Source organism: Amyelois transitella, chromosome 7, assembly GCF_032362555.1.
Source record: "Amyelois transitella isolate CPQ chromosome 7, ilAmyTran1.1, whole genome shotgun sequence".
Lineage (NCBI taxonomy): Eukaryota > Metazoa > Arthropoda > Insecta > Lepidoptera > Pyralidae > Amyelois > Amyelois transitella.
Genome location: NC_083510.1, coordinates 6,943,442 through 6,969,651, shown reverse-complemented (window position 1 = coordinate 6,969,651; position 26,210 = coordinate 6,943,442). Strand labels below are relative to the sequence as shown.

The 26,210-nt window shown below is 36.0% G+C and overlaps 1 protein-coding gene across 1 annotated transcript in view; it reads left to right on the top strand.

The window, feature by feature from the left end:
* Nucleotides 1-393: 393 nt before the first annotated feature.
* The window catches only part of LOC106134007 (uncharacterized), a 30,863-nt gene continuing 5,046 nt past the window's right edge, over nt 394-26,210 (top strand). Inside the window, exons 1-8 of the mRNA XM_013333948.2 lie at nt 394-626; nt 18,410-18,509; nt 20,245-20,386; nt 22,900-23,040; nt 23,412-23,580; nt 23,794-23,908; nt 25,006-25,122; nt 25,660-25,855. Coding sequence (XP_013189402.2) covers nt 18,440-18,509; nt 20,245-20,386; nt 22,900-23,040; nt 23,412-23,580; nt 23,794-23,908; nt 25,006-25,122; nt 25,660-25,855 — 950 coding nt within the window. The 5' untranslated portion in view covers nt 394-626; nt 18,410-18,439. The remainder of the gene's footprint in view (nt 627-18,409; nt 18,510-20,244; nt 20,387-22,899; nt 23,041-23,411; nt 23,581-23,793; nt 23,909-25,005; nt 25,123-25,659; nt 25,856-26,210) is intronic.

The window sequence follows — 26,210 nt, the reverse complement described above, 5'->3', positions numbered from 1 at the left end:
AAATATGTAGTTTGTCCTGTCACGGTAAAATAATGTAGAAAACCGAATAACTTGTACGGAAAACATGTAATGAGAATTTGATTGTTTACTTATAATAGGGATTGAACAACGTAAAGGCAAAAAGATTGTTGGCCTAAATAAATAACGTAATATATTGTACACAACCGCGTTGCCTTGTCTAGCCTGTTACGTTGTCGTGGGCAACGAGCGGAAAACGGAAGTGGCGCCACTCAGCTAATGCTTCTCATTTAGTTACAAAAAGAGTCTCGTGAAGAACAATAATCCTGCAGCATCAACGTAACAGCTGTTGCTGGTTGCGTTGCGAAGCGCTTTCCTCTAGTTTCTCCGCAGCGACGCGGCGCGGGCGCACGCAGTACCGATCGTACGTCGGGAAAACACACTCGCTTCAACTCGAATCGTTAACCGTTTAATCAATCGATCCGATTGCATTATTTGCTTGTGAACATTTTGATTCGATATTTGTAATTTCGTGTCATACGATAGTTTTTATTTCGGTACAGTGTTTGTAATTGGTAAATAGAAAGTCAGCTGTTGGTTGTTGCCTGGGTGAACAAACGGATAAACGCATATTTAACGAGTTGTGCACCAACGGGGACGGAATAACTGTAAGGTTTGTTTTTGAGTACTTAGTTTTAAGATAGTAACGAATTATAAGGCTTTTCTGTCAACATAAAAAATGGTTCTTTTCCATATCTATATAGAGAAAAGTTTTCACATTATAATGCACAGTTGAAACCACTGAAATTTGGAAATGAAAATCCAGGTTGAAGACTCTTAATTTATTTATATATTTATGTAATAAGAATATAATAAAAATAAGAATAGAACTTCAAGGCTTCAAGGCCGCAGCTGAACCGGAGTCGGGCGCTTGGTTGCACGCTATCCCATCCCCACAAATGGGAACATTATTAGATAACGAATCCCTGAGAGTAGCCGTAGCTTTACGGTTGGGGTGCGTTGTGTGTCAACCTCATCTCTGTGTTTGTGGGAAGATGGTGGAGGCCGATGGGCACCATGCTCTCGGGTGCGTACGTTGTGCGGGTCGTCTGTCGCGGCATCACTCGTTAAATGACATTATACGAAGGGCTTTAATATCTGCCAATATACCTTGTCAGCTGGAACCGCCGGGCCTGTCGCGTACGGACGGGAAGCGACCTGATGGACTCACTTTGGTGCCGTGGCAGAGAGGACGTTGCCTGTTGTGGGACGCGACGTGCGTTAGCACGTATGCTGCGTCCTATCTCACTAACACTGAGCGTACACCCGGCGCAGCCGCTAAGATGGCTGCTGAACAAAAGATTAATAAATACTCGGTTCTAACAACTCAGTATGAGTTTGTTCCGGTGGCCGTAGAAGCAGCCGGTCCATGGTGTCCTCAGGCGAGGCTCTTTATTGGTGAGATAGGACGGCGTTTAAGGGCACGTGGTTATGACTACCGCTCGGGATGGTACCTGGTGCAAAGGCTCTCCATAGCTATCCAAAGAGGGAATGCGGCAAGTTTAATGGGTACTTTTGAGCCGGGTGCAGTCCGGGGTGGTATTTTTGATTAAATGTATTTGTTTGTTTGGTGATTGTTTCTATTTTGTATTACCTTGATGTTGACGAAGCTGTTGTGAATATTTTGATAAATAAACCCAAGAATAGAACTTAACTGAGAAAATTTAGTACTATAGTATATAGTTCTACTTATTTCAATTTTTTTATCTAATTTTATTGGTAGGTAGGTTACCTATAATATAATTTTAATACAATCTGTATCAAATAACACTGAAAAACAAAAGTAGATATATTATTATGATGAGGGTTTCAGTGTTTAAATAATTCATCATTTTTTAGGACTTTAATATTCAATTATTTCTTTAAAATTATTATGAAAATTCCAATCGCTACTAGAAGGTACCTTTTTTACCACGAAAAGAATTGACGTCGGTACAATTTAGGAAATTTTGTTTCATTTGTTAATAAAATAAATTGAATTTATTCTCAACACACGCCATTGTTTTCTTGTCATTGCCTTCGCATTCTTCTTTTGTAGAAGTACTATGCGTTTTTCGTCCCATGACATGTTTACAGCGCTAATAAAGATATACCATTCTCAGAGATATACCATATTTATACGGGATCTCATCTGTTGACATTGTTAAGTCTTTTCTCTTTATTAATAGTATGGATTATTTAATAATTAAAAAAAAAGCTATTCTTAACTATTGACTAAAAAAATATTGATGCATGAAGTGGAATCTACTAGCAGCTGTAAATCGTTTTGAGAAATGATTTGAAAAATCTTTTTTATAAAAAGCATGTGTTCGAAGCATATATTTAAGTGTGCTTAAATCTATTCTTGGTGTGGGCTTTTTCTTTATCAATACTTTGAAACACTCATGTCAATATGCAAGTATACTTTAAGTTTTTTCTATGTGGACTGGGCACATGCTTGACAAATAATGTTTTATAGTATCAGTTGTTTACTTACAGCATATGGACCTAATAATGACATTAATTAACATTGTTATTGAGTTGTACCTAGATAGAATCAAATTTATTTTGTACCTATAATTAGACCACACCTTTTAGTTTTTATGTTCGTGATTTCAGGATTCATTCGCATCATCCATGCTGCCGCTTGAATCAGACCACTACAGCAATTAATATTCTAAACACATACTAATACCTTAAAAAATATTAGCTAACCAAAGTTTGTCTCAGGGTCGCATTTGACAGTCACCTTATGTATTACTAGTAGTTACTATCCATGCTATGCAGTCAATCGTAGTAACGAAAAAGTTTGAAACCACGTTAATTAGTTAATAAAAAGTAGACTTAAAACCGGTCGGCCTCAATTAATTTATTAGCGACCATTGTAGAGACTGACTCTCCCACGGCACGGGCCTACAAACCTGCTGGTCTAGGCTAACACGAGTCTTGCAATGGTTCCTACTTAGTTCCACAAAAAGCCTAAGAACAATTGGAATGCGCAACACAAAACAATCGCTGGCTGGTGTGTGGTGTCGAAACCCCCTTTACGTGACGTTTTTATCAATCAAGGCTTTACGAAAGCAGCCGTGGTAACGGTTGTCAGATTTGGGTGGCCGTAAGAACTGTAAGAACCTCCTTTCTTAAATATCTTATACCTTATTTAGGTATAAAACATGTACTGAATATAGTGGACTGCAACATTTACACGCTTGTGCATATCACGCGATATCTGCCTAACTATGTTAGTCAGTCGAAGAAAATTTCGACTGGTTATAAAGAATTTAAGCAAAAAAGAAAAGTGAACTTAATGCCATGATTATGACAAATTATGAGATTACACGGTCAAATTCGTGACGAGAAAGGCAGAAAGAAAGTGCACTGCTGCTATAATCGTGTTCCAATAATGGCCGCAACTATTCAAGTTTTTGTGTAAATAACATAATGTACTCGTATAATTTAAGACATACGATCCGGGTCATGGGGTCAAGACCCACATCGGGAGGTTTGTGAAGCTACGATGACTGCCATCCGGCAATGAAAATATTTTAATTAATGCCTAATTAAGTTTGACGGTCAACATAATATTAACAAGGAAATTATTTTATTAATTGCGATTATCACTGTTTACATACAACGGATCTAGTTATGCGAGGCGAGACGTGTCGAGGGCATGTAGCTCGCAGCGTAATTTTTTTATTTATTTGACTAGCTGTTGCCCGTGACTCCGTTTTGCGTTTATTGGAAATACGAAGGTGAAGGTTAATTAATTTACTCAAATTCAAAAAAATAAATTTCAACGAAATTTGGCATTACATAGGGTATATTTTGGATTAACAAAAAATACTTTATATCCCGAAATTCTCACGACAGCGAAGCCCCAGGGCACATACAGTTGACATCAAATATTTAAAAATCCTTACTAATATTATACAGACAAATAATGATTCGTATTTTTGTTTGTAATTAATAAACTCAAAACTAATTGACCGATTTTGATAAAATTTAGCACAGAGTTAGAATAGACCTTCAGGAGTAACATAGGCATTATATCCCAAATTTGGGTACGGGTCTTAGTCCACGCGGGTGAAAGCCCTTAGGAGGTTTCTATCACATGATCCAGATCTATTATTTTTTCGCCAAAAGAAAACGTTCATCAGATTAAACAACGTTTATTAAGACGTCTTTTCTATATTTCTGTAAAGCTCAGCTGTTATGGTGTGATATCAGCTGTTCCATATTCTAAAATAAATTATACCCTATATGTTGGTCAGGCATAAGAGCTATACAAAAAATAAGTTTCATTCAAATCCGTTCATTACTTCTGGAGATTAGCGTGTACAAACAAACATACAAACAGAGAGACTTTTATTTTTTTCTTCTACTTATCGTAATTATTTTTTTTTAAATATTCAATGAATAGACAATTTTTTTTTACTATTTAATTATATGTATATGTATTGATATATAATTGATTCAAATTGTTTTAATGTTGTATGTTTTATTTCTATAAGATGATGCAAATATTACTTAAGTGAACTTTCATTTATATGTTTAATGAAATGATGAGGGTAAACGGTTTGCCGCAAACCGATACATTTAACATTAAAGTCTGAAAATTATCATACAGTGCCATGATATACATATATGTGAGAATTCAATTAGTCCACTTTACATTGAATCGCAATGTGTACCCAAGATGAAAGTGAAAATATACAGTCTCGAGAGTAACCAAATAATTTTATATTAATTTTGGAAGTTTGCTCATACGGAACTACTATTTAAGTAATGAATTTCAGTCAATCAGTAAGGCACAGCTTTATTAATAGTTCTTTTGAAATAAATAAGTTATATAAATTAGCCAAGCAGCAAGCCATACAGCTGAACGTGGCCTTTCAGTATTTTCAAGACTGATGGCTCTGTCTACCCCGCAAGGGATATGTACGTGATTACATTATGCGATCGAAATGTTTTAAACATTTAACAATTCAATACTTGAAAATCATAATAGCAACAGAAGACTCAAGGTTACATAAGAGATCCAGAACAATAATGGCCTTAAAACTAATATTTTATTGAGATCTGAGCATTCTCCGTGCAAATAGGAGTGATTATGATCAAATGCTCACATGTTTGAGTGTCGAAAGTAAGCGTAATTAGACACAGTCCATTTTGAATGTGTATTGTATCTAAAATTTGCATATTTAAAGACATGGAAAAATTTGCGGCGATAAAATCATAAGCAATGTTACGTGTGCGGTTACGAAACCGCTTTCTGGCTGAATATTAAACGGCTTTCTATCATCGCGTGTCCTACTCCGACTGCCAACGTTTGTTTTTAATTTATTTTGCTCCTTAAGACCCTTTGGGACCTTTATATTAAATACACTTTATGGTATAAATACTTCTTAGAAGTGTTCTAAAAATAATTTTGTAACATTCGGTTAGATTTTGTACACTTTGCTATCATTTTTAATATAAACAATGTCTTAGTTTTCGACGTGGTTATTTACAAAATAAACCAGCAAAGGAATCTGAATATTAACAACTCTAATTATTCAAATTTATGTGCGAATAAAGCATAAGAATTCATAAATCTCATCGGCATCTATAAATTTAATAAAAAATTTAATGCCATTAATTTGCCAAAATTACTTGTTAATTATTAATTTTGCCTAAATTAATTACTAGGATGAATAAGTATTAAACACGGTAGGTATATACATACGTGTTAAAATAAAAGATATAAGCTAAAGAATTGAACGACATGTGAAATGTAGAATTTGATCACCCAGGTGCACAAAGTGGAATAAATAAATACTTACAGTAGGTGATGTATCAGTAGGTAGTCAGTTTTGTACAAACAAAAGCGCGCGTTGATGTCTTTTCCTCGGCGTTTTAATTGAAACGTAAAAATTGTTTCACATTAGTTTTTCGTATTATAATCAAACTAGGTACATATTTTTACTATTGTACTATTGTAGAGGTGTACATACAGATAGTAATATTGTATAGCTTCATCACTAATTTTAACTTAAGATTAACTTGGTGTTAACCAAGGTTAAAAGTTGTAAGGACCATAAAATAATTAAGAAAGTGCCAATATGAGCTAGTGTTCTCATTATTTTTATATATTAATAGATTCCAATTCTCACGATTTCTTTTTACAAAAACAAATATATTATTTATACCACTTATTAAACTACCTAAATACTCCCCTTTTTAATGATTTCTTTTGTAAATTTTTTATTTACATTTAATGTATGTACGAACCTATCATTTGAATTTTATTTCAATGTTACATAGATCTCTCTTTGATATCACACACTAGCATTGTATCATCAGATTACATCGTCCCTGATGGTGTAGTCATTAAAGTCATAGTCATGGATTCAAACATTAGCGCTCTATAGAAGCGTTATGGACTAATTCCGCACGTATCACTATAGTAATGATACCACTTTCCCATTGTTAAATTGTTGGTGGATTTTTATCATTCACATTATCGTGTAATATAGGTAGTTGATGAAAATTTTAATATGGTGTTGAATGAGCGATTTGTATAGGAATCAGAAAGGTTTAACACTAACAAACATACTCTTTTTGCACACTAAGGCGTTTGGGAGAAATCATTCATTCAAATTTTTCATATAACCATAATTAGACGATCTTGATATATAGAGGCGATTGGTGACTTTGAAATAAGCCTGTGTCCGAAATCATTTTATAGTTGAGTGGTGTCAAAAGGGCCGTCCCGCTTTCACCTGTGCGGTGCGCTCCCAAACCGAGGTCGCCGAGATGCGCACGCGCCGGTCCCAGTGAAAGTACACTGCTCTCCACAGTCGAAACCTTAGATAGGGCAGCGGGATATCATTTATAGGATCATAAAAATGTAATTAATTGTACATTATACAAGATAATGATAAAATTTAATCCTCATTTTTTATTAGTTTAAAAGAGCGTGTGTGTGTGTGTGTGTGTAATTACACTAGATGAAAACCCGGCTTATTGTAGATGGATGTTATTTTGTATTGCATTAAAATTATAATATATGTACCTAAATGTATGTATGTGACCTAAAAAAATTACATAGAACGAAGAAAGTGGCAGGTCTAAAAATTAAAGAACGTAATAAAAAAAATATCAATGTAAATCGTCACAAGTAACTATGTTGCTGGTTTAAAATTCAGTTGGGTAAGAACTGGATAGTATAGGAAGTAGATGTAGCAATTTGGCCTGCATGCCTTTTATAGCGTCCAATCGAGTGTTGCAGTCGATTACATTCATTCTATCATTTAATGAGAATGTTTTTTCCTTAGTAATCTCATGGGGACTTCCTTAGAAACATTTAAAAATTTATTTTGTAAACTTCTAAAGGATTGTAAATAACCGGATACCGAAAAGAAATTTTACATTATTCCAAAATCTCACAACTATAATATTTATCAATTTTTTTAACATAAGTATGAATTTCATGTGATAGGTAAATTTAAGATAGGTACATAGTATAAATATAGGTGATTGATTATTCTATTGATACGATAATTTATCAAACTTATGAATGTTAGCTTTTCAATATTTTCGTCTTTGATTGAGCTGAGATGTCTGTCCCCATTTTGAAGCTTCGAGTTAATGCAATTTACAAATTCGACAAAGAAGTTTCACAACACAGCTGACCATTGTCAGCATGATCCACGATTCCACAGTCTAATTGGAAAAGAAAGTTGCTTCTTATTTACATAATACCATTCCAAGTATTGTCTTAAGTAATGTTTCGGTCTGGGTCAGTTCACAAAAACTTATGTAGTAGATATACCCAGTCACGTTCTTCCATAGAACTAATCGCTTTATTTGTTGTATTTACGGGCATGCCAAGTCTATGTGAACCTGCCGATAGTGGTATTATGCGATATAACGTCATCATAGAATTACATAATTAGAAACTATTACAAGGAGTTTCCAAAGTATAAAAAAGTAAAACAAAATAACCTTCTGCATTGTATTTTTAATAAATAAATCGCCCTATAGTAATAAATAATGTGCTGTAGGTTAGGTATGTTGTGAATCCACACTTCTTTTCTGATTGGACATAGGATCAACATACATACATAAAATCACGCCTCTTTCCCGGAGGAGTAGGCAGAGACAACATCTTTCCACTTGCCACGATCTCTAAAGGATCAATAAAGCTTAAAAAACCTGCATTTTGTGCAATCAAATGTAGCTAGCTACCTTACTATTTATGTTAATTGTCAAGACTTCCTCAGTAACTGGCTAATAACGCCATTTCTGTTAGATTGGGGTTACACGGCAACCCAGGCGGAACCATTGTGCCTTTTACTGGTTCCCGATACTGTCAATCGATAAACAGTATTTCATTATTCGCCGTTCGTATATTTCAATAAAATTTATTCGTGTTATAGTGATAGTGTGTCGAATTTGGTAACTTAGCTTTCATTAGAAGCAATTTATGTCCCTTGAACGTTCTGTTGCGAGTTTAGATTCTACTAGCTTCTACCACCAAAATTCTTTTACTTGTGAGGTAGGAACTTAGCGTGGGTTACACCGCCTGTCCAAAGTATTTAAATCCTATAAATACAACTTGAGAAATCGTTGATTAAATTATAATTTAAGCAACGATTGCGCAAGTTGTATTTATGTATATTCTTATAGGAATGTTATAAGTATGACTCACAAATACTGTTTAAAAATGTATTGTTAATTTACACACTGGCCGCTTACAGAAAAGTTATAATTTTACGTATCGAAAAAGTACGATCGTCTTTTTTTAATTTTTTACACAACAATGATTTAAGACAAATTGGAGTTAAGATTGTTTTTATGTTTAAAGTTTTTTATCATAGTTTTCTTTATTTTTAAAGATACAGTTTTTTATATTACATCCCGGTTAATTATCTAAACAAATACATTTTCCCATCATAAAGTTCCTAACCTAAATAACCATAGGCTCCTAGTGATAAAAGAGAAAAAACTTAACAGAACATAGAACTATCCTTAAAATATTTCCAAATACATTTATATTCTCAACATACTCGTACAAAAGCAGTCTCAATTGGAGCGTAATGAGCGGAAGATGATTATTTGCCGTCTGAGATTTATTTAAACTTGACCGTAAAATAACAAAGTGTTGTGTAAAATGCCTGTCTTACGGTTTATTATATGCAAAGTTATTTTACTTATGCCTAACTTATACGTTATGAAAATTATTTTTAAATCTAAAACTACTTATCACAAGAGGAATATCAAATCATTGCAGTGGCGTTTGTTCCCTGAAAAAGGCTGGTATGAAGTGGTAAGGCCTTGAGAAGACTAAAAGGCCACATTATTATATGTAGGTGATAAATAGAATAAGAAAAAAAATAACTTTACCATTTCATACCAGAGATTGCACATTTTGTTTTGCATTCAATTGCACATTTACGTTAAAGCCAAGCGAAACTCATTAATTATGGACTTAACAACCGCAAAGTATTTTGCTTTTCTCCAATACGAAGAGAACCGAAGTCAACAAGACAACACGCCACAGCAATAGCTTTTAATGTTTTTTTTCCAGTTAAACAAATCTTATTTCGTATGTAGGTAATAACGTGTATCACTATGTATGTAAGATCTACAAACTTAATTTTTTAATGGATATATACTTACGTACTGTACTATCAAAATAAACAGAAATATAGGAATAGCACCTATTTACGTTACCTCCTGGAAAGTTAGTATGAACGTTTATTTACAGATGTTGCATCGGAATGCAGGTAAATCATGAAATGTAAGTATAGAATGGTCGTTTGCATAAAAGATAAACAATGGTGCATAAGAGTAAATGGGTCATATAAATCAACATTACTTGTCATATTTGAAGAAATACTGCATTTGGTTGCGCCTCGTACTCGTATGAAACGAATATAAAAACATATTTTTCACGATATCTTTTTTAGAAATAATACAGCTGCGAATTATCGCAAAGTTGGTACATATATCTTAGTTCTGTGGAACGTAAAATATTTTTTCTCACACAAAATTATATTGTTGTATTTTTGTAGCCTATCTCACATATAATATCTTACTTTTTCATTTCAAACATACCTTATCGATGGTGAACTCTCTGCGAATGACTTTAAAACAAGCAAAAAAAAGCAGATTTGATATTTTTGGTAACTCATAATTACTATCATGGCTGTTTGCTCGCCTTCTCGCTTGATTGGCTACGACTTCCTTCGAAAAAATGGTTCAAAAACCACAAAGACGTTTTTAACAGTCATGTTATTCTAACATTGATGTAATTCTAAAGGTATTTTCTAAGTGGTAGTGATGTGAATTGGCCAATATTTTGCATGAATTACTTTCGCTAACAAAATTCGATTTCATTATTCTACTGCTTCCTCTTGGGTTTAGGCCCGGTTGCATCCTCACATTTCACTATTCTACTAACATTAAAAATGTAACATTCAAACTTTTTCATAATCACTTTTGGATATTGAAAGATCTAATAACAGAAAAGTAAAAATAAAATGAAACTTATAGTAACAACCATCTGATCTTACAAGCATCTTTGTATCTCACGCATTATTCACCTGCATGTGATTACAAAGTCCTCCAGTTCGGAGTAAGCCTCATCAGTTTATCAGCCAATGAGTCGTAGCTACACATCAGGTAGTCAGGCGTCGCACACTCCTCCTAGTCTGCTCAGGCCCTGCATACTGAATATTGGGCTGTTAACAAATTCCATTTTAAAGTGATGACCGCGGCCTTCCAATTGGTCAGTCAGGGCTCCCAATGAAATGCTTGTCCATTTCTTACTTACGTACTTTAGCAGATCCTAGCCCCTTAAGCATAATTACGGAAGTTGCAACTGATCTTAGCTCCTGACGCATAGTTACGGAAGTTGCAACTGGAAACTATGAAACGATAAAAGAGAGATATGAACGAACGATTTGCGCCAATTTCGAGTTGATGTGACGACATTGAGCATTTCAATAATAATGATTCCATTTCTATTTGGGCTCAATCGGCGACCGTGGAATTAGAGCGAGACCATGTTCCAGGTCAATAACTACAACTTATGTGTGCCTGGCCTAATGGAACTGGTATGGCTCGGTATGATATTGTCAAAGTCATTGAATAAATAAATTAAAAAATTAAGTTATCTTATGAAGACACAATTAAAAGTAATTTAAAGTATGCTCAAAAACGAATGATGTACATTTAAGAAAGATAATAGTATGTGAGTACATGAAAGCAATATGCGGTTAGGTATATACTTATCGCCAATTAAAGCTCAATAAAACACCCTGAAGACCTAGAATAGCTCGTAGACCTCGAAGGCAAGGCTTCACAGCCGCATACCTAGATGTTCCGTTAATGTTATAAAATCTTGAGATAAAACGCGTTGGCTTAGCTTGACTGACAAGGTCAAGTTATACATTTTCTTTATGTTTAAAGTCTCTAAAGAATGAAAGTTACAGATTATTGGTAAAAAATTCAAGATAATCATGCTTAAATTTAAATAATAATGTGTTGTGTATCGGAATATCGAACATACAACACGGAATAGTTACAAAAAAGTGATACTTATAAACTATTTTAATTTCACGGTCTGTCCAAAGAGGTCCATGCCTCTGTGTCATTGGACAGGACAGACTATAGTCTGTCCTCTACCATGGTCCTCTATTCAAACTCCTTAGTTTTACTTGTAAAATGTAAGATAACAAAGTTGTTTGTAGAAAAAAATGTGAAATAGAAAAAAAGAAAGTACAGCTGCGTCATAGTGACGTACGCTTTTGATTTTTGAGTAAATAACAAACTGTAAATAAATAATAAACTATAAAAACAAATCGGGAATAAAATTGTAAAATACTTATAAGCAATTTTTGTTAAGTTCTTAAATTAACAGCTTTTGTTTGCTAGATCAATTTTGCAACAACTGTTTCGGGTAATTTCCTGAAATGTACCCTTATTTGTTATGTATTCTCTGCTACAACCATAAGTTAAACTGCTATCAGTAATTATTCACCTACAGAGTTTCTACACATGTGACGACAATGGTTACGGTAATAGATATTAAAAACCACTTACTTAGGTAAAATAAAAGCAGATGAAATTGCACTTATTGCGGTTTACTGTTGTGTATAAAATTGTGTAGGTATAAATATTATACTAAGGTAGATATGTACATTTTTGGTATATTGATATAAAATTATATTAAATTTATTGATTCTGTCATTGTTGCCTGTATCTGTTGCTTGGTTTATAAGTAGAGTTGTTATTTATGTTTTTTAATAATATCAAATCTCATTCCCAACATTTTATTGTTGAATTCCTGTACAGTAATTATATAGAAAAATATAATACCTTCGATATGTCGACTATGAAATACGAGAATGGCAACTTTTCGCTTGTCAAACCATTAATCCAAAAAAATTCAAACTAAAATTACCTCAATAAACTTATCATACCGACAGATACATATTAAAATGTTAAGATTATTTTTGTAGAAGAGTGTAGATATATGTATAATTTGCAAAATCCTCAACAATATGGTCATCTCCCCGTAAGGTACTAAGTAGAAATCGTGTGTGAAATCACATTCAGGGCAGACATGTTCTTCAAACTGGTTGTAAATAGAAATATTGACCGTGGAGTCAATGTACTCCAGTGCATTTTTTATATTTCATGAGAGTAGTTGGTATTTTACTTTTTAGCTCATAAATTATGGCCATTCGCAATATTTGTTGAAATTGATAAAAATGAAATCTTTGAAAAAATATAATGCGTACAAATTGTTTGTACCTAAGAATAGGGTTGATATGTTTTTAGATGGCGCTCTGTGGCCAGATGGCATTACGTTTAGGCGGTTTGTTAAGTTTTTGTATGGAACTAAACAAGGAGACCGCAATGTTAAAGTCAAAAAAGATTCTTAATTATGGATTATAGTTCTAATAATAATAATAACCTTATTTTAGCAAGTTTTAACTGTAAATCTTTTAAGAGGTCCATTGAGGATATTAGATCTATATGCTCGATGTCTAGTGTGGTATGTCTACAGGAGACCTGGCTTTTAGAGCACGATATACCGATGCTCAGTTTAGTTAGTAATGACTTTGAGTACATCGGTAAGTCTGCTGTGGATTCATCGGCTGGTATACTGAGAGGGAGACCCTACGGTGGGCTGGCCATACTCTATAGGAAGTGTATATTTGATTCGGTATGTGTTATTGATTGTAGCAGCCCAAGACTTGCGGCGGTTAAACTTACTCTTAGAGGACGGGATATTCTGGTATTTTCAGTTTACATGCCAACTAGATGTCATAATAACTTGCCGATTTTTACTGAAGTACTAGGTGAAATTAGTGCCATTGAGGCGAGTTGTAATGTCGAAACCGTTTACTTGTTAGGTGATTTTAATGCAGATCCTAATGAATATTTTTATACTGAGCTTTATAACTTCTGCTCGGATAGATTATGGGTTTGTGCGGATGTAGACATGTTAGGTGTTGACTCGGGAACATATACTTTTTCCGACTCCTACCACGGGACGAGGAGTTGGCTGGACCATAGTGTGGTATCCCAATCAGCAATGATGTCGATTGTGAGGGTCAGTGTACTTGAGGATGTCTTTCTCTCTGATCATTTACCATTGTTTGTAGAATGCAATATGGACATCGTGAGCCCCAAACTCATGACCCGCGGCGTAACGGGTTCCGCTGTAATTTGGGGTGAAAGGGATGACTCACAAATAAATAGATACCAGAGCCTTTGCCATGCGTGTTTGCGAGATATTGACTTACCTAAGGAATTGGAGGAGTGTAGCAGCGGGTCATGTGACTTGGCGGATCATAAACGTATCTTGGATGGGATGTATGAACAGATAGTTCTCATATTAACAGAAGCGGCAACCAAAACTAAAGAACGTCATAAATGTAATATGGTTGTCAAAAATAAGGTATTGTGTGGTTGGAATAGCCATGTGAGAGACGCACACAGGGAGGCCCGGTTCAGATTTGGCATATGGGTGTAGCGGGAGCGATGATTCGGCTCGACCGCCACCAAAGGGAAGATCTTCCGCCAGGCTAGGTGTTATGCCTGGGGAACCGCGGCTCCGACGATGTTGTGTCGGAGGTTGTATATATAGCTCCAATCCGTGAAATCTTTGCTTGCGCGATTTAGGTTTTTCGCTGTTTACGACTGATAGCGTCGAGTGATTCTATTTTTTATTTTTGTGATTTAAGGCGTATAGATTTCGCCACATGGGTATTCCATAATAGGCCGGCCGCAGGCCCATTTTACGATCAAATGTGTGAGTCTAGGAAAATTTACAAGGGTAGATTAAAATGGTGCCAAAACAATCAGGACCAAATCAAAATGGACAAAATAGCAAAATTAAGAGCGGATAAGAATTTTGGGAAATTTTGGAAGGCCACAAATGTACTGGGTAAGGGACCGGGACTGCCTGTGTGTGTAGACGGAAAGAGCGACGCTGAGGCGATCGCAAACATGTTCAGAGAACATTTTCAGGTGCGGTCCCCTCTGGGTCAATCCACTGCAGGTCTTGATGCTGTTCTGAGTCACCCGGGGATTGAGCCATTGCTTTTGTTTACTGCGGGTCATGTAAATGACATAATAACGGGTATGTGCAGAGGCAGGTCCCCGGGGCACGACGGACTTAGTATTGAGCATTTGAAGTATGCGGGGAGTCATCTGCCGAGGGTCCTGTCTTTGTTTTTTAATATGTGTTTTAGACATTCGTACCTACCAGCTAATCTTATGAAAACAATAGTTGTGCCAATAGCTAAAAACAAGACAGGTAACATCTCAGATAGAAACAATTATCGTCCAATCTCTCTCGCAACTATCGTGGCCAAGGTATTGGACGGTTTGCTTGATTCTTGTTTACAGAAGTACCTAAAAATACACGACGCCCAGTTCGGTTTTCGACCGAAACTATCCACTGAAAGCGCAATTCTGGCTCTCAAGCACACCGTCCACTATTACACCAACCGCAAGACACCGGTGTACGCCTGTTTCTTAGATCTCTCCAAAGCCTTCGATCTCGTTTCATACGATGTGCTCTGGGGAAAAATGAGGGACAGGGGTATACCGGTTCAGTTGATTAATTTGTTTCGGTATTGGTATGCAAACCAAACCAATTCTGTGAAATGGTCGAACAGTATCTCTGAGCCATACGGGTTGGAGTGTGGAGTGAGACAGGGGGGGATATCGTCTCCTACACTCTTCAACCTGTATGTTAATGATCTCATAGTTGAGCTTAGCAGCAGGCGTGTCGGATGCTGGGTGGGGGGTGTTAATGCTAACAACTTTAGTTACGCAGACGACATGGTGGTGCTGGGACCGACTGTGAGGGCCATTGCAGAGCTGTTAGAGGTATGTGAGTCATATGCCAAGGCACATGGTCTCATATACAATGTTAAGAAGAGTCAGTACATGATCTTTAAGGCCGGTGGTAAATGTCCTGAACACATCTCCCCCGTATTAAACGGGGTGAAATTGACGCGTGTTTATCAATTCCGTTACCTGGGACATATTCTCACTGATGACCTTAGGGACGATGCAGATATAGAGAGGGAGCGCAGGTCTCTGGCGATTCGCGGAAATATGCTGATAAGAAGGTTCGCCCGTTGTTCAGACCAAGTAAAAATAACACTCTTTAAAGCCTACTGTCAGAGTATGTACACGGGCAGCCTTTGGTTTAGTTACACTAAAAAATCGCTAAATACACTGCGCATACAGTATAATAACATTTTCAGGATGATGTTGAAACTCCCTCGCTTTTGCAGCGCCTCCGGTATGTTTGCTCAGGCCCAAACGGATGGGTTTCATGCCATAATTAGAAAGAGAGTGTCATCTATGCTAAGGAGGGTGCGGGGGAGTGAAAACAGTATCCTGAAAATAGTGGCTCAGGATCTCAATGCACCTCTGCTGAGACACTTCGTCCGGGTGATGACGGAAATAGAAGACTGTCGTCTTGGTGTACGTGATCATCCGCACGGAGTGCCTCGCAAGTACATGATTTACTGATTTTATTTTTTATGTTTTTATTTTTATTTCTTTTTGTGTTGTCTATGTTTTTATACTAACATATTTATAAGTACCATTGTTACTAAACAAATGGATCTTGTTATCCGAAATAAATAAATTTTGAAATTTTGAAAATTTGAAATATGTTTTTATTTCAAAATAAACAGAGTCAGGCGCTCTTTGTTCAATTCAAACAATCCTGTGTTATACTGTAATAAATAATAAGTTACGCTCCCGATTTTGATGAATGATTCTTTATTTTGTGCCAAAACTAAAGTCTATTAGAATGACCTTCTGTTGTGGAGAACCCTGTTCCTATCCTAGGGAACCTATTTTACACAATGTTACTTTAAAAGCAACGAAAGAGGTGTTTTTAATTTGATTCTTTTTGTAAAATATAAGCAAGGCGCCGATAGCCTAAGTCAAGGGCAAACTAGTACTTACATTACGATTAAGCATGTGCGCGTTACAACAATCTTAAAAACAATTTAAGGTAGGTGCCTTCTATTCTATAAATGTCATCTACTATACAACAGTCTATAAATACTTTTATTGTTCGGCATGGTCGCGAATATAAATAAAATGTGTGTGATTCATAAGAGATGTATGTCATACAATTATGTAATATAACAGAACTGACCTGACCAAATAATAAAAAGTATTATTTTGTCATGCAGTGAGAGCGCAAGTTATTACATTTACTTTCTACATTAATGCTATAAACGGATATGCATTCGGCCACAAACATTTTTGAAATAAACCAAAATATATTTGTTTCACCACACACACATTGATTATTACTGACAAATATTGTACCCATATTAATGGAAATATACATGTTTCCTCTTTCTAGACTTCCCGCAGGAACTGCTGTTAACGAGATTATTTTATTTTACGCAGGCGGAGAAACGGGTGTACTTTACTCTTAAAAAAAAATTAGTAAACTATAGTATTCTAAATACTTGAAATTCTCATCACATTATTTCGTAACACATGGAATCATCCAGCATTCGTGTTTAGAATGGCAACACGATTCCGACTGGTGAACATTTCCTTGCCTATTGTAGGCACAGATTGGGCACCAGGAAATCTGGCTAATGACGTAATTATAACGTTACGGAACTTATTAACTCGGTGATGGAACTAAGTATTGTGTCGTCGCCTTACTATTAGCCGATTAATACGCGTAACACGCTACGCAGCGCTTTTTAAATTGTACTTTGAGTGTTTTAAAACGAAAACGTGATAAGTTACTAGTATATTTAAGATACTATATTCATAATAAATATTGTAAGATAAACAAAGGAAGTTGTCTATCATGGCCTAACTAAGAATCGAACCAGTGACCTTAAGACTCAAAGGCAGCGCAGCCACATAGGCCGGCATTGCGCCAAATATTCAAAATTTTTGCAATTTACAATCATTAACAGCATACAATAATAAAACAAATCATGTTAATTTAAAACTAAACTGACGTTGACACTAATTCCCATAAAGCATTAATTGAAGTCGTAGCGGCGTCGTAGCTTCGTAGCAGCGCTACGATACCGTTACGCTCGCCCTAAACCCTTACTACATACAAACATACATATAGTCACGTCTATATAAGACTGATGGCCTATCGATATCCCTTACGGAATAGACAGAGCCGACAGTCTTGAAGAGACTGATAGGCCACCTTCAGCTGTTTGGCTTGTTGATAGAATTGAGACTTAAATAGTGACAGGTTGCTAGCCCATCGCCTACAAATGAATCGCAAGTTTATAAGCCTGTCTGGACTGGTCTTATTCTTTGTTCTGTTGGTGCTTGGAACCACACGACATAAATACTTAGTTACCGGTAAAATTATGTCGCTTTGCATTTGCATCTAATAATCATCCATATTAATGATGAATAACAATTGATGACATGACAGGATATTTATTAGGCTTATTCAATTAATTATCTCATTTTCTCAATGTTTGCCGGTAGGCTGGAAGAGATCCCTTCATGGGACAAGTCCGCCATTCCTAGTGATTTTTTTCTACTACAATTTCTTGTAACTGTGTAAATTTTTGTGAAGCACACAAAGATGAGAGAGACGTTAAAACAAGCGAAGTTTTTTTCTGTTGATTACTTGCCTGACGTGACTTACCTGCTTTATCTATTTTGATTCACTATTATGTTCCTATGACTTTCGCAGGAAGAGGTGGAAGATATTATAATCGTCTGCCGAAGACCACAATGACCCACTACATAAATTCAAACACACGTACAAATTACGCCTCTTTCCTGGAAGAGTAGGCAGACACTATATTTTTCTACTTGCCACGACCCCTGCATCCATAACTAATGTGTGTATTTATAAGATGGTATGTTGCAGGCTGGGTGTCGTGAATGCGGCGCCGCATGGATGGCGCACGCGCACGCCTGGCGCTCGCTGGCCGTGTTGCTGGTAGCCGCCTCTCTTGTCGCCGCTAAATGTTTGTACCTCTACTTTAATTGTGTATCCTTAGTATCCTACTTATATTATTAATGCGAAAGTTAGTGAGGATGAATGTTTGTATGTTCGTTACTCTTTTACGCAAAAACTAATGAATTAATTAAATTTAGTACACAGATATTGTATAACCTGGAATAACATATAGGTTAGCGCAGCTTGTTTATTCAATAAATCCAGTCAGATTCATATCGTCAGCATTCAAGGTAAAATGTCTAACTCATAAAATACAGCTTACATGTAAATTTATATAGCACTATATATACTTTTATATCATTAAGCACTAGCATTTTCTATCTGAGAACTTTGTCAGTTCTGCAAATTAGGCAAATTGCCAAAATCTGCTTAGCTATCGAGTTCTTTCTCAGTCAATGGAATGAGCTTCATAATAATAATGACGGGTCAGCATAGTTTTAAAAACACCCATTATAAACCGGTTACTAAATAAATGTTTTCCTCCATTATATACTTGTTTGGATCATAAGAATAGTATGTTTACAAAAATAACCATATTATCCAATCATCGGTGAGGTGACCTGTATTTTCTCCGCGCGTCTTGCATAGCATAACATAACTAAGTCACTAGTAATTTTCATTACATAACTTGACAAATATGGCTGTCGAACATAATATATTTGCCGTCTGGTCGTCAATTATGTAATATTACGGGCCAAACCACTTTATTAATAGATTATTTTATATCATTACTTTTAAACTCACCAACCTTGTTATTGCAGTTGCTACGAGTATAAAATCATGACCTCATTGTAAATTGTATTTGTAACGGGATTGATTTATGCCAACCGCATTCATTTTATAGCATTCTTGAAACGGAATTTCACATTCATACGAGCACACTTAGGGTGAGCGATAACAAGTACGTAGAATCATTATCATGGGCAAGTAGACCTCGGGTTTCCCATCATTACGTGTGGGAACGGCCTGCTTCCTTCTACACTAACACTGGCACACTTGAAGCGCCCTACAATGCGGACAGATCAAGGCCACACTTGCAAAAACATGTGAGTGTAAGCGGGGACTAATGGCCGAGTTTATTGCCCGCACTACGTCCTTTCGCTTCGTTAAAATGCAAGCAACACAGGCCACGAGACAAAAACGATAGAAAATTTAGATTAATACCACTCTGCTGCACCTTAGTGCGCTAGTTTCTTTGCGTAAATAGAAGCCTTATTAACTATCTGAGACTTGAATCGAAATTCCAATCAAATAAATATCTACAAATCACCCTTCCTCTCTATTCGTTTCTGACAGTTACGGTAAAGAAAAAAATATAAGGTACTGCCCTTCATTCGCTTCGAGTAAATAAATCAGGGTAATTATATTGATCGAATCCTAGCCATTTACTACTTATTACTAGCCACTATCATGACCAAAGCCTGACCTAAACCAACTTAGATCATGGTTGATGTACAAGGTGAGGGTGAGGGCATGGTGAATGATCTAATTTTCATAGTACTGCCACTAAAAGGAAGATGAGATGGAGTGATGAGAGTAGTACGTATATAGAAAATACCTTGAACGTATTTTCTACATACATATGTACATTATATATTAAGTACATGCGCCTCTTGTTCGGAGTGGAAGGCAGAGACTAGGTACACTTTCCACGAGACCCTCTTTTCCTTATATATCCTTAAGTAAGCACATCTTTATTTTATGGATTGTCTTTGTAAAAATAATACTTAAGCTATAAACAGATGCTGAATTGGAGGCATGGCGCGGCGCAGGGCGGCCAGCGACGGCGCTGCAGGAGGCCGAGGACGAGAGGAGAGACGCGGAGCTCCTGGCAGCCGTCAGAGCTTCCATGCAGCAGTGGGAGATGAAAAAAGCCCGCACTAGGTACCATCGCACTTTTGATCAGTTCCATTTTGGTCGGCACCTTTTACAATAATAAATAAATCAATTACATTTAACGTGAATCATGGAAATAAAACAAAAGAATTATAAAGTTAAAGCATACGTTCATATAATCACGTCTTTATCACTTACGGTTAGACAGAACCAACAGTCCTAAAAAGACTTAGCCTACCCAACTTCAACTAGCTGTGCCCGCGACTTCGTCCGCGTGGAATAGTTATTTTGGCCATCATTGAAGCCCTCGAGGATGAATAATTTTTCCCGGTTTTTTTTCACATTTTCCATTATTTCTTCGCTCCTAAAAGTTGCAGCGTGATTTTATCTATACATATAATAAAATAGTAAAAATATTTTGTCTGTACATTTAGTATTTTGACTGAAATGGATAGAGGGACACTTAGAATGAATAATAGAAAGCAAAAATATTTTTTTTTTAATTTCTTGTCTGTCTGTCTGTCTGCATGTATGATCACGATTATCTCCGAAAGTACTGAACCAAATTATTTCAAACTTTCACCAATTGCTTTGTTTTAACTCAGAAGAACATGTAAAGTTTGTTTCATCAAAATCGGTTCACTAAAAAAAAAGTTATCGACATTTGAATGAACTCAGGGCATGAGTTTGCCTGCAAATAACTTACGAAATTTAAAATTCAAAGTCATTTATCATTATACGACAGCATTATACCTATAACATATAAATATAAGTGAAAGGCGACTAAGGGATATGCTTACAAACTTGGGATTCTTTTTTAGGCGATGGGCGAGCAACCTATCACTATTTGAATCTCAATTCTATCATTAAGCCAAATAGCTGAACGTGGCCATTTAGTCTTTTCAAGACTGTTGGCTCTATCTACCCCGCAAGGTATATAGACGTGACCATATGTATGTAGTCTACATTAATTTCGTCCAGTGGTTAGCGCGTGAGACTGTGAAGTTCGAGTCCCAACAAAAACAAGATATGTATAAATTTTTATTAAAAATATTTTTTTAATAAAAATTTATACATTATTATATTTTTGTGTTGTTTGAGTATTTTATTTAAAAAAACTGAAAATCTAAATACTACATATAATAAAACGGTAAAAATATTTTGTCTGTACATTTAATATTATGACTATTAACGGACTAGAAACGGATAGAGAATTTTTTTTTACATTTTTTGTCTGTCTGTCTGTATCGGACTGTATGATTAAGATTCAACTCGAACTTTACGCGGACGAAGTCACGGGCAACAGCTAGTATAGTCTAAGGCCTTCCTCGATAAATGGTCTATTCAACACAAATTTTTCAATTCAAACCAGTATTTCCTGAGATTTGCGCGTTCAAACAAACAAACAAACTCTTCAGCTTTTACATATAGATACAAGTTACATTGTGCTAATTGATGATAAAAGTTTCATAATCATACGTGCGTTATCTAGCTAATTAAATTATACAGGCGCATGAGAGGTAAAGGTCAGCCAGTCTGGCAATCGTGTTTCAGTTGGAAACAAAAAACAGCATAACTTTCACTTGCAATTTCTCGCTGTGTTAACTTTCTATACTGATTCGTTAATTTCACCGTCGGAGGCTATCTATCAGCAGAATATTTTTTATTAGATCGCGAATAACGCAATCTTCAGATTCCTATATTGAGAGTAAGTAGTTTCGTGCATGCGCTTATAATAAAAGAAATTAAACCAACATTCACACGCTTTCATTAAGATGTTATCATACGTAAACGGAATAATTAGATTAAGCTATTGTTTAAAGATAAATCAAAACAATAAAATGGAAATTATATATATATATAGATTTTATTTAGACTTTTCCTCCAAATACTCATATTAAAATTAGATTTAAGTGTTCGTCTTTACGCAATTACATAACCCGTAATGCATGACGGAAGTGTTGAATCATGAATGGCAGTCTTTTAGGAGTTCAGAGTAAATATTACCTAAATAGAAAACCTTGCGCACCACTCTTGACCTGCGTCGTCAGTCAAGTCATTATACTCTATGACGACTGTTGTTGTTATAGTTATTATATTTACAAATTCATAAATTATTCATTGGGTTTTATAATGAACAGCTGTTCATTTCAGATAGCTGATTTGTTAAATTTAAAAAACCCCAAAATGACCTACCTACCTGTAGACTACTTACCTTTCACTTTTTTAAGAATTTTGAAAATGTGGCGTTCCACGCAAGTGGAATCAAGCAAAATCAAAATCAATCAATTCAAGTTATTTGTCTAATGTGTTTGTTCACAACCGTTTACTCCTCTTACTTTGAAGTGGACCAGACATGGTAAGAGAAAATACCAGACATGTCTTATCAAAGTCATCCAGAGGAATATAACTTCGCAAATTGTAATTACGTCTTCACCAACGTTTATGAATAAGGAACCATTTTTACCTTTTTCATTTTAGTAGACGTTGCCTTCCAAAATGCTCGTCTACCAACCTTTTCTAAGATACAAGTAAAATAAAATTGCCCTTGTTTGCATCAGGAGCAAGAGATCGCAAGGCTCAGTGTGCTACGGTGACTTCGGCTGCTTCGAGGATGCTGGACCCTTCGCCTACCTGGAGACGCTGCCCAGCTCGCCGCAGGAGGTCGGCACTCACTTCCTGCTGTACTCCACACTTAACAGGTATTTATTTTACCAAAACACTATGATTAGGTAAAGATTTGTGTAATTTTTGCTAATGAAAAAGCTGTTCGAGAACTAGCTGAAAGAGAGACTAAAATTTAACAAAAAATTAAATAGGATCTTATTACGGCGGGACAATCTATCTATTTAAAAGAGAATACTGATTGAAGCGCAATGTTTGAAATTTGGCATCTAGGAATCTAGGTTCCTTATGTGGTCAAGACATGCACTAAGAGTGGATTTCTAGAAATTTTCATTTCACTCTGGCGGTGTTACATTAAATAGAAGCTTTTGATAGGTTTTTACTTTAGTTAAAAAAAATTCAACTTCATTTCGTTGTCGTGTACGCAGTATCTTATAATAATTTGCAGAGGTGACCAGCCACTGCTGGCGGTCTCAGCGAGCAACATGTCTGCGGCGTGGGGCTGGGCGGCGCGCGCCTTCGACTCCTCGCGGCCCACCAGGGTCATCGTGCACGGCTTCGGCTCCAGCTGTGATAATGTTTGGGTCTACGAGATGAGATCTGCGCTGATGGCTGTTGTGAGTTGCCTTAAAGTTGATTGTAACTGCGTAATATATTTTCTATGTTTTTGCTGGATGCGGCTTTAAAAAGATCTTTGGGGAATAATATTCATTTATTTCTGGATATTTCCACGGGAACGAACCAGAACGAGAAAAAACTAATCTTTCATAATATTCCTTTAAAAAGAGTACCGAAGTATGATATAATATCATGGTTTTCAAAATTTGCAGGAAGAATGCAATGTTGTCTGTGTGGATTGGGAGGGCGGCGCGTCGATGCCGAACTACCTCCGCGCTGCTGCTAACACTAGGCTTGTTGGGAAGCAGCTTGCCATGCTGCTTGAAGGTAAACCTAACTTTAGAGATACTGGAACCAAATAATTATAATGGTTACATACATATAGTCAGGTCTATATCTCTTGCGGGGCAGACAGAGGCCATTGATGCCTCTGTCTACCCCGCAAGAGATCAAACAAAAGCAACGGTTCAATAAAAAAAAAATTAGTGCTATAAATAACAAAAAATATATAAGTAACTAAGCAGCTTTTTCAGCTTAATGAGGCGCGACTACACGTCAATGATTAGGATATTAAAATAATAAACGGTGTGCCTCGATTTGAAACACAATGCATTCTTAGCGAGAGAGTGTTTCATATTGAACGACTGTTTCTTTAACTTTAAATAAACTATTCTTTCTTCAAATTTATGAATAAGGCATAACTACCAATAGGAAGCTATGAGCAAACACAACAAATATCAATTAGATTCGCTTTTATAGATATTTTAAAAGACCTATTTAAATATCAATACCAAGTTATTTCCTTTTAATTTTATTTGAATAATGTAAACTGACTCTTTAAGCTAAGCCTTCAGCTGTCACGGTAATTATTTTTGAAGGCTTAAATTTCGTACAATATACATTTTAGATAAATGTAATTGTGACCATCGCACAGTAATAGTATGGATTACTAGAGGCCGCCCGCGACTTCGTCCGCATGGAAACCCTATCAATCCCGCGGGAACTCTAGGATAAAAAGTAGCCTATGTGTTATTCTGGGTCTTCAGCTACCTACATACCAAATTTCATGGTAATCGGTTCAGTAGTTTTTGCGTGAAAGAGTAACAAACATCCATACAAACTTTCGCCTTTATAATAGTAGTAGGATAAATGATAAGGACTTTGTCCTATTTGAAATTCGAAAATTATTTCCTTTTAAAATGAAAAACCATAAATTGACCAAAGGTTATCAGTGCCCTACTTAATCCGATGAGCTTGAATTAAAAGAATAATGTATGTGGATGAAGCGAAAGAAGTACATAGGAAATGTGGAATGTGGAAAGATGAAGTATCTGCCTACCTTATACTAGTATCAACGAGCAAACGTACGTTTGTACGTTATTTTATAGTAGGTAATGTATGTAAAATTTTAACAATCTTTCCAGGTTTATCGACACACATTGATCTCCGTTACGAGGATGTCCACCTAATTGGGTTCAGCCTGGGCGCCCACGTAGCAGGCTTCGCCGGCTCAGAACTCAAAAATATTAGTCGAATTACAGGTACGTTTGATGTTGTGATCAATATTCCTTTGTTTATTCAAGTTTTCTAGTTAGCCAACATTTTTATACAACATTAAAGAAATCCCTCCCGATCAGAAAGCCTAAGCAGCAAACAAAGCGAAATTTCTACGTAATGAGCAATCTCGTAGGAGTAACAAAACAACGATCAAGAGGTCTGTGGTACATGAATGTTAGATTATGTATACAAATACGAACCAATACCTTACCTGGTATCCTTACCCATAACAGGATAACCTGGATTAAACAAATAGGACAAGTTTAACACTGAGCCTTGCTAAGATAACAAAAGTTACCTATGATGAAAGTTATTTGTAAGCGCATGCATTCTACGTTAAGTATTAGCTAGATCTCTAACAGCATCGTCAACCGTTGACCTTCTATCCTTCTGGATCGAGGTATTAATTTCAACTCGTGAACTCGCCCTGGAAAGATTCAGGATCGCACTCTGCAAAGAGGTATTGATCGGCAGCTTATATGGTGACAGTATGTGTAAACTTAATTTCTAGTATATTGCAGGTTTGGACCCAGCAGGTCCTCTATTCGAGAACCAAGATCCGCGAGCTCGATTAGACAGAAGCGATGCAAAGTTCGTGGACGTCATTCATTCGAATGGAGAGACGCTCATCTTGGGCGGCCTCGGCGCTGCGCAAGCGCTGGGTCATGTAGACTTTTACCCCAATGGAGGCAGGGTCCAGCACGGCTGTTCTAACTTGTAAGTTATGTTAGAGATTTTAGTTATATAGGTTTATAAATAATTTGGCCTTGAAAGTTTTCTTGTTGATCAAAATCGCAAATTAATTAACATATGTGGCCGTCCAAGCGAAAAGGGCCCACTGAGCACTTTCTAGTTTCCGAGATATTTGAGATTTTGTGAAAAAAGGTGGAAAATTGGCATTATGCGATTTTAATGGATTTTAATGCAACATGCAATGGGCTACATTTTCGTATAATAATCGTCTGTAAATAACGAACACAACGTGAGAAAATTGCAATTATATGTTTAGTGAAAAGGGACCAGTTATCAACACTCTTTGAATTCTATAATGATAATGAGTTAAATAACAACT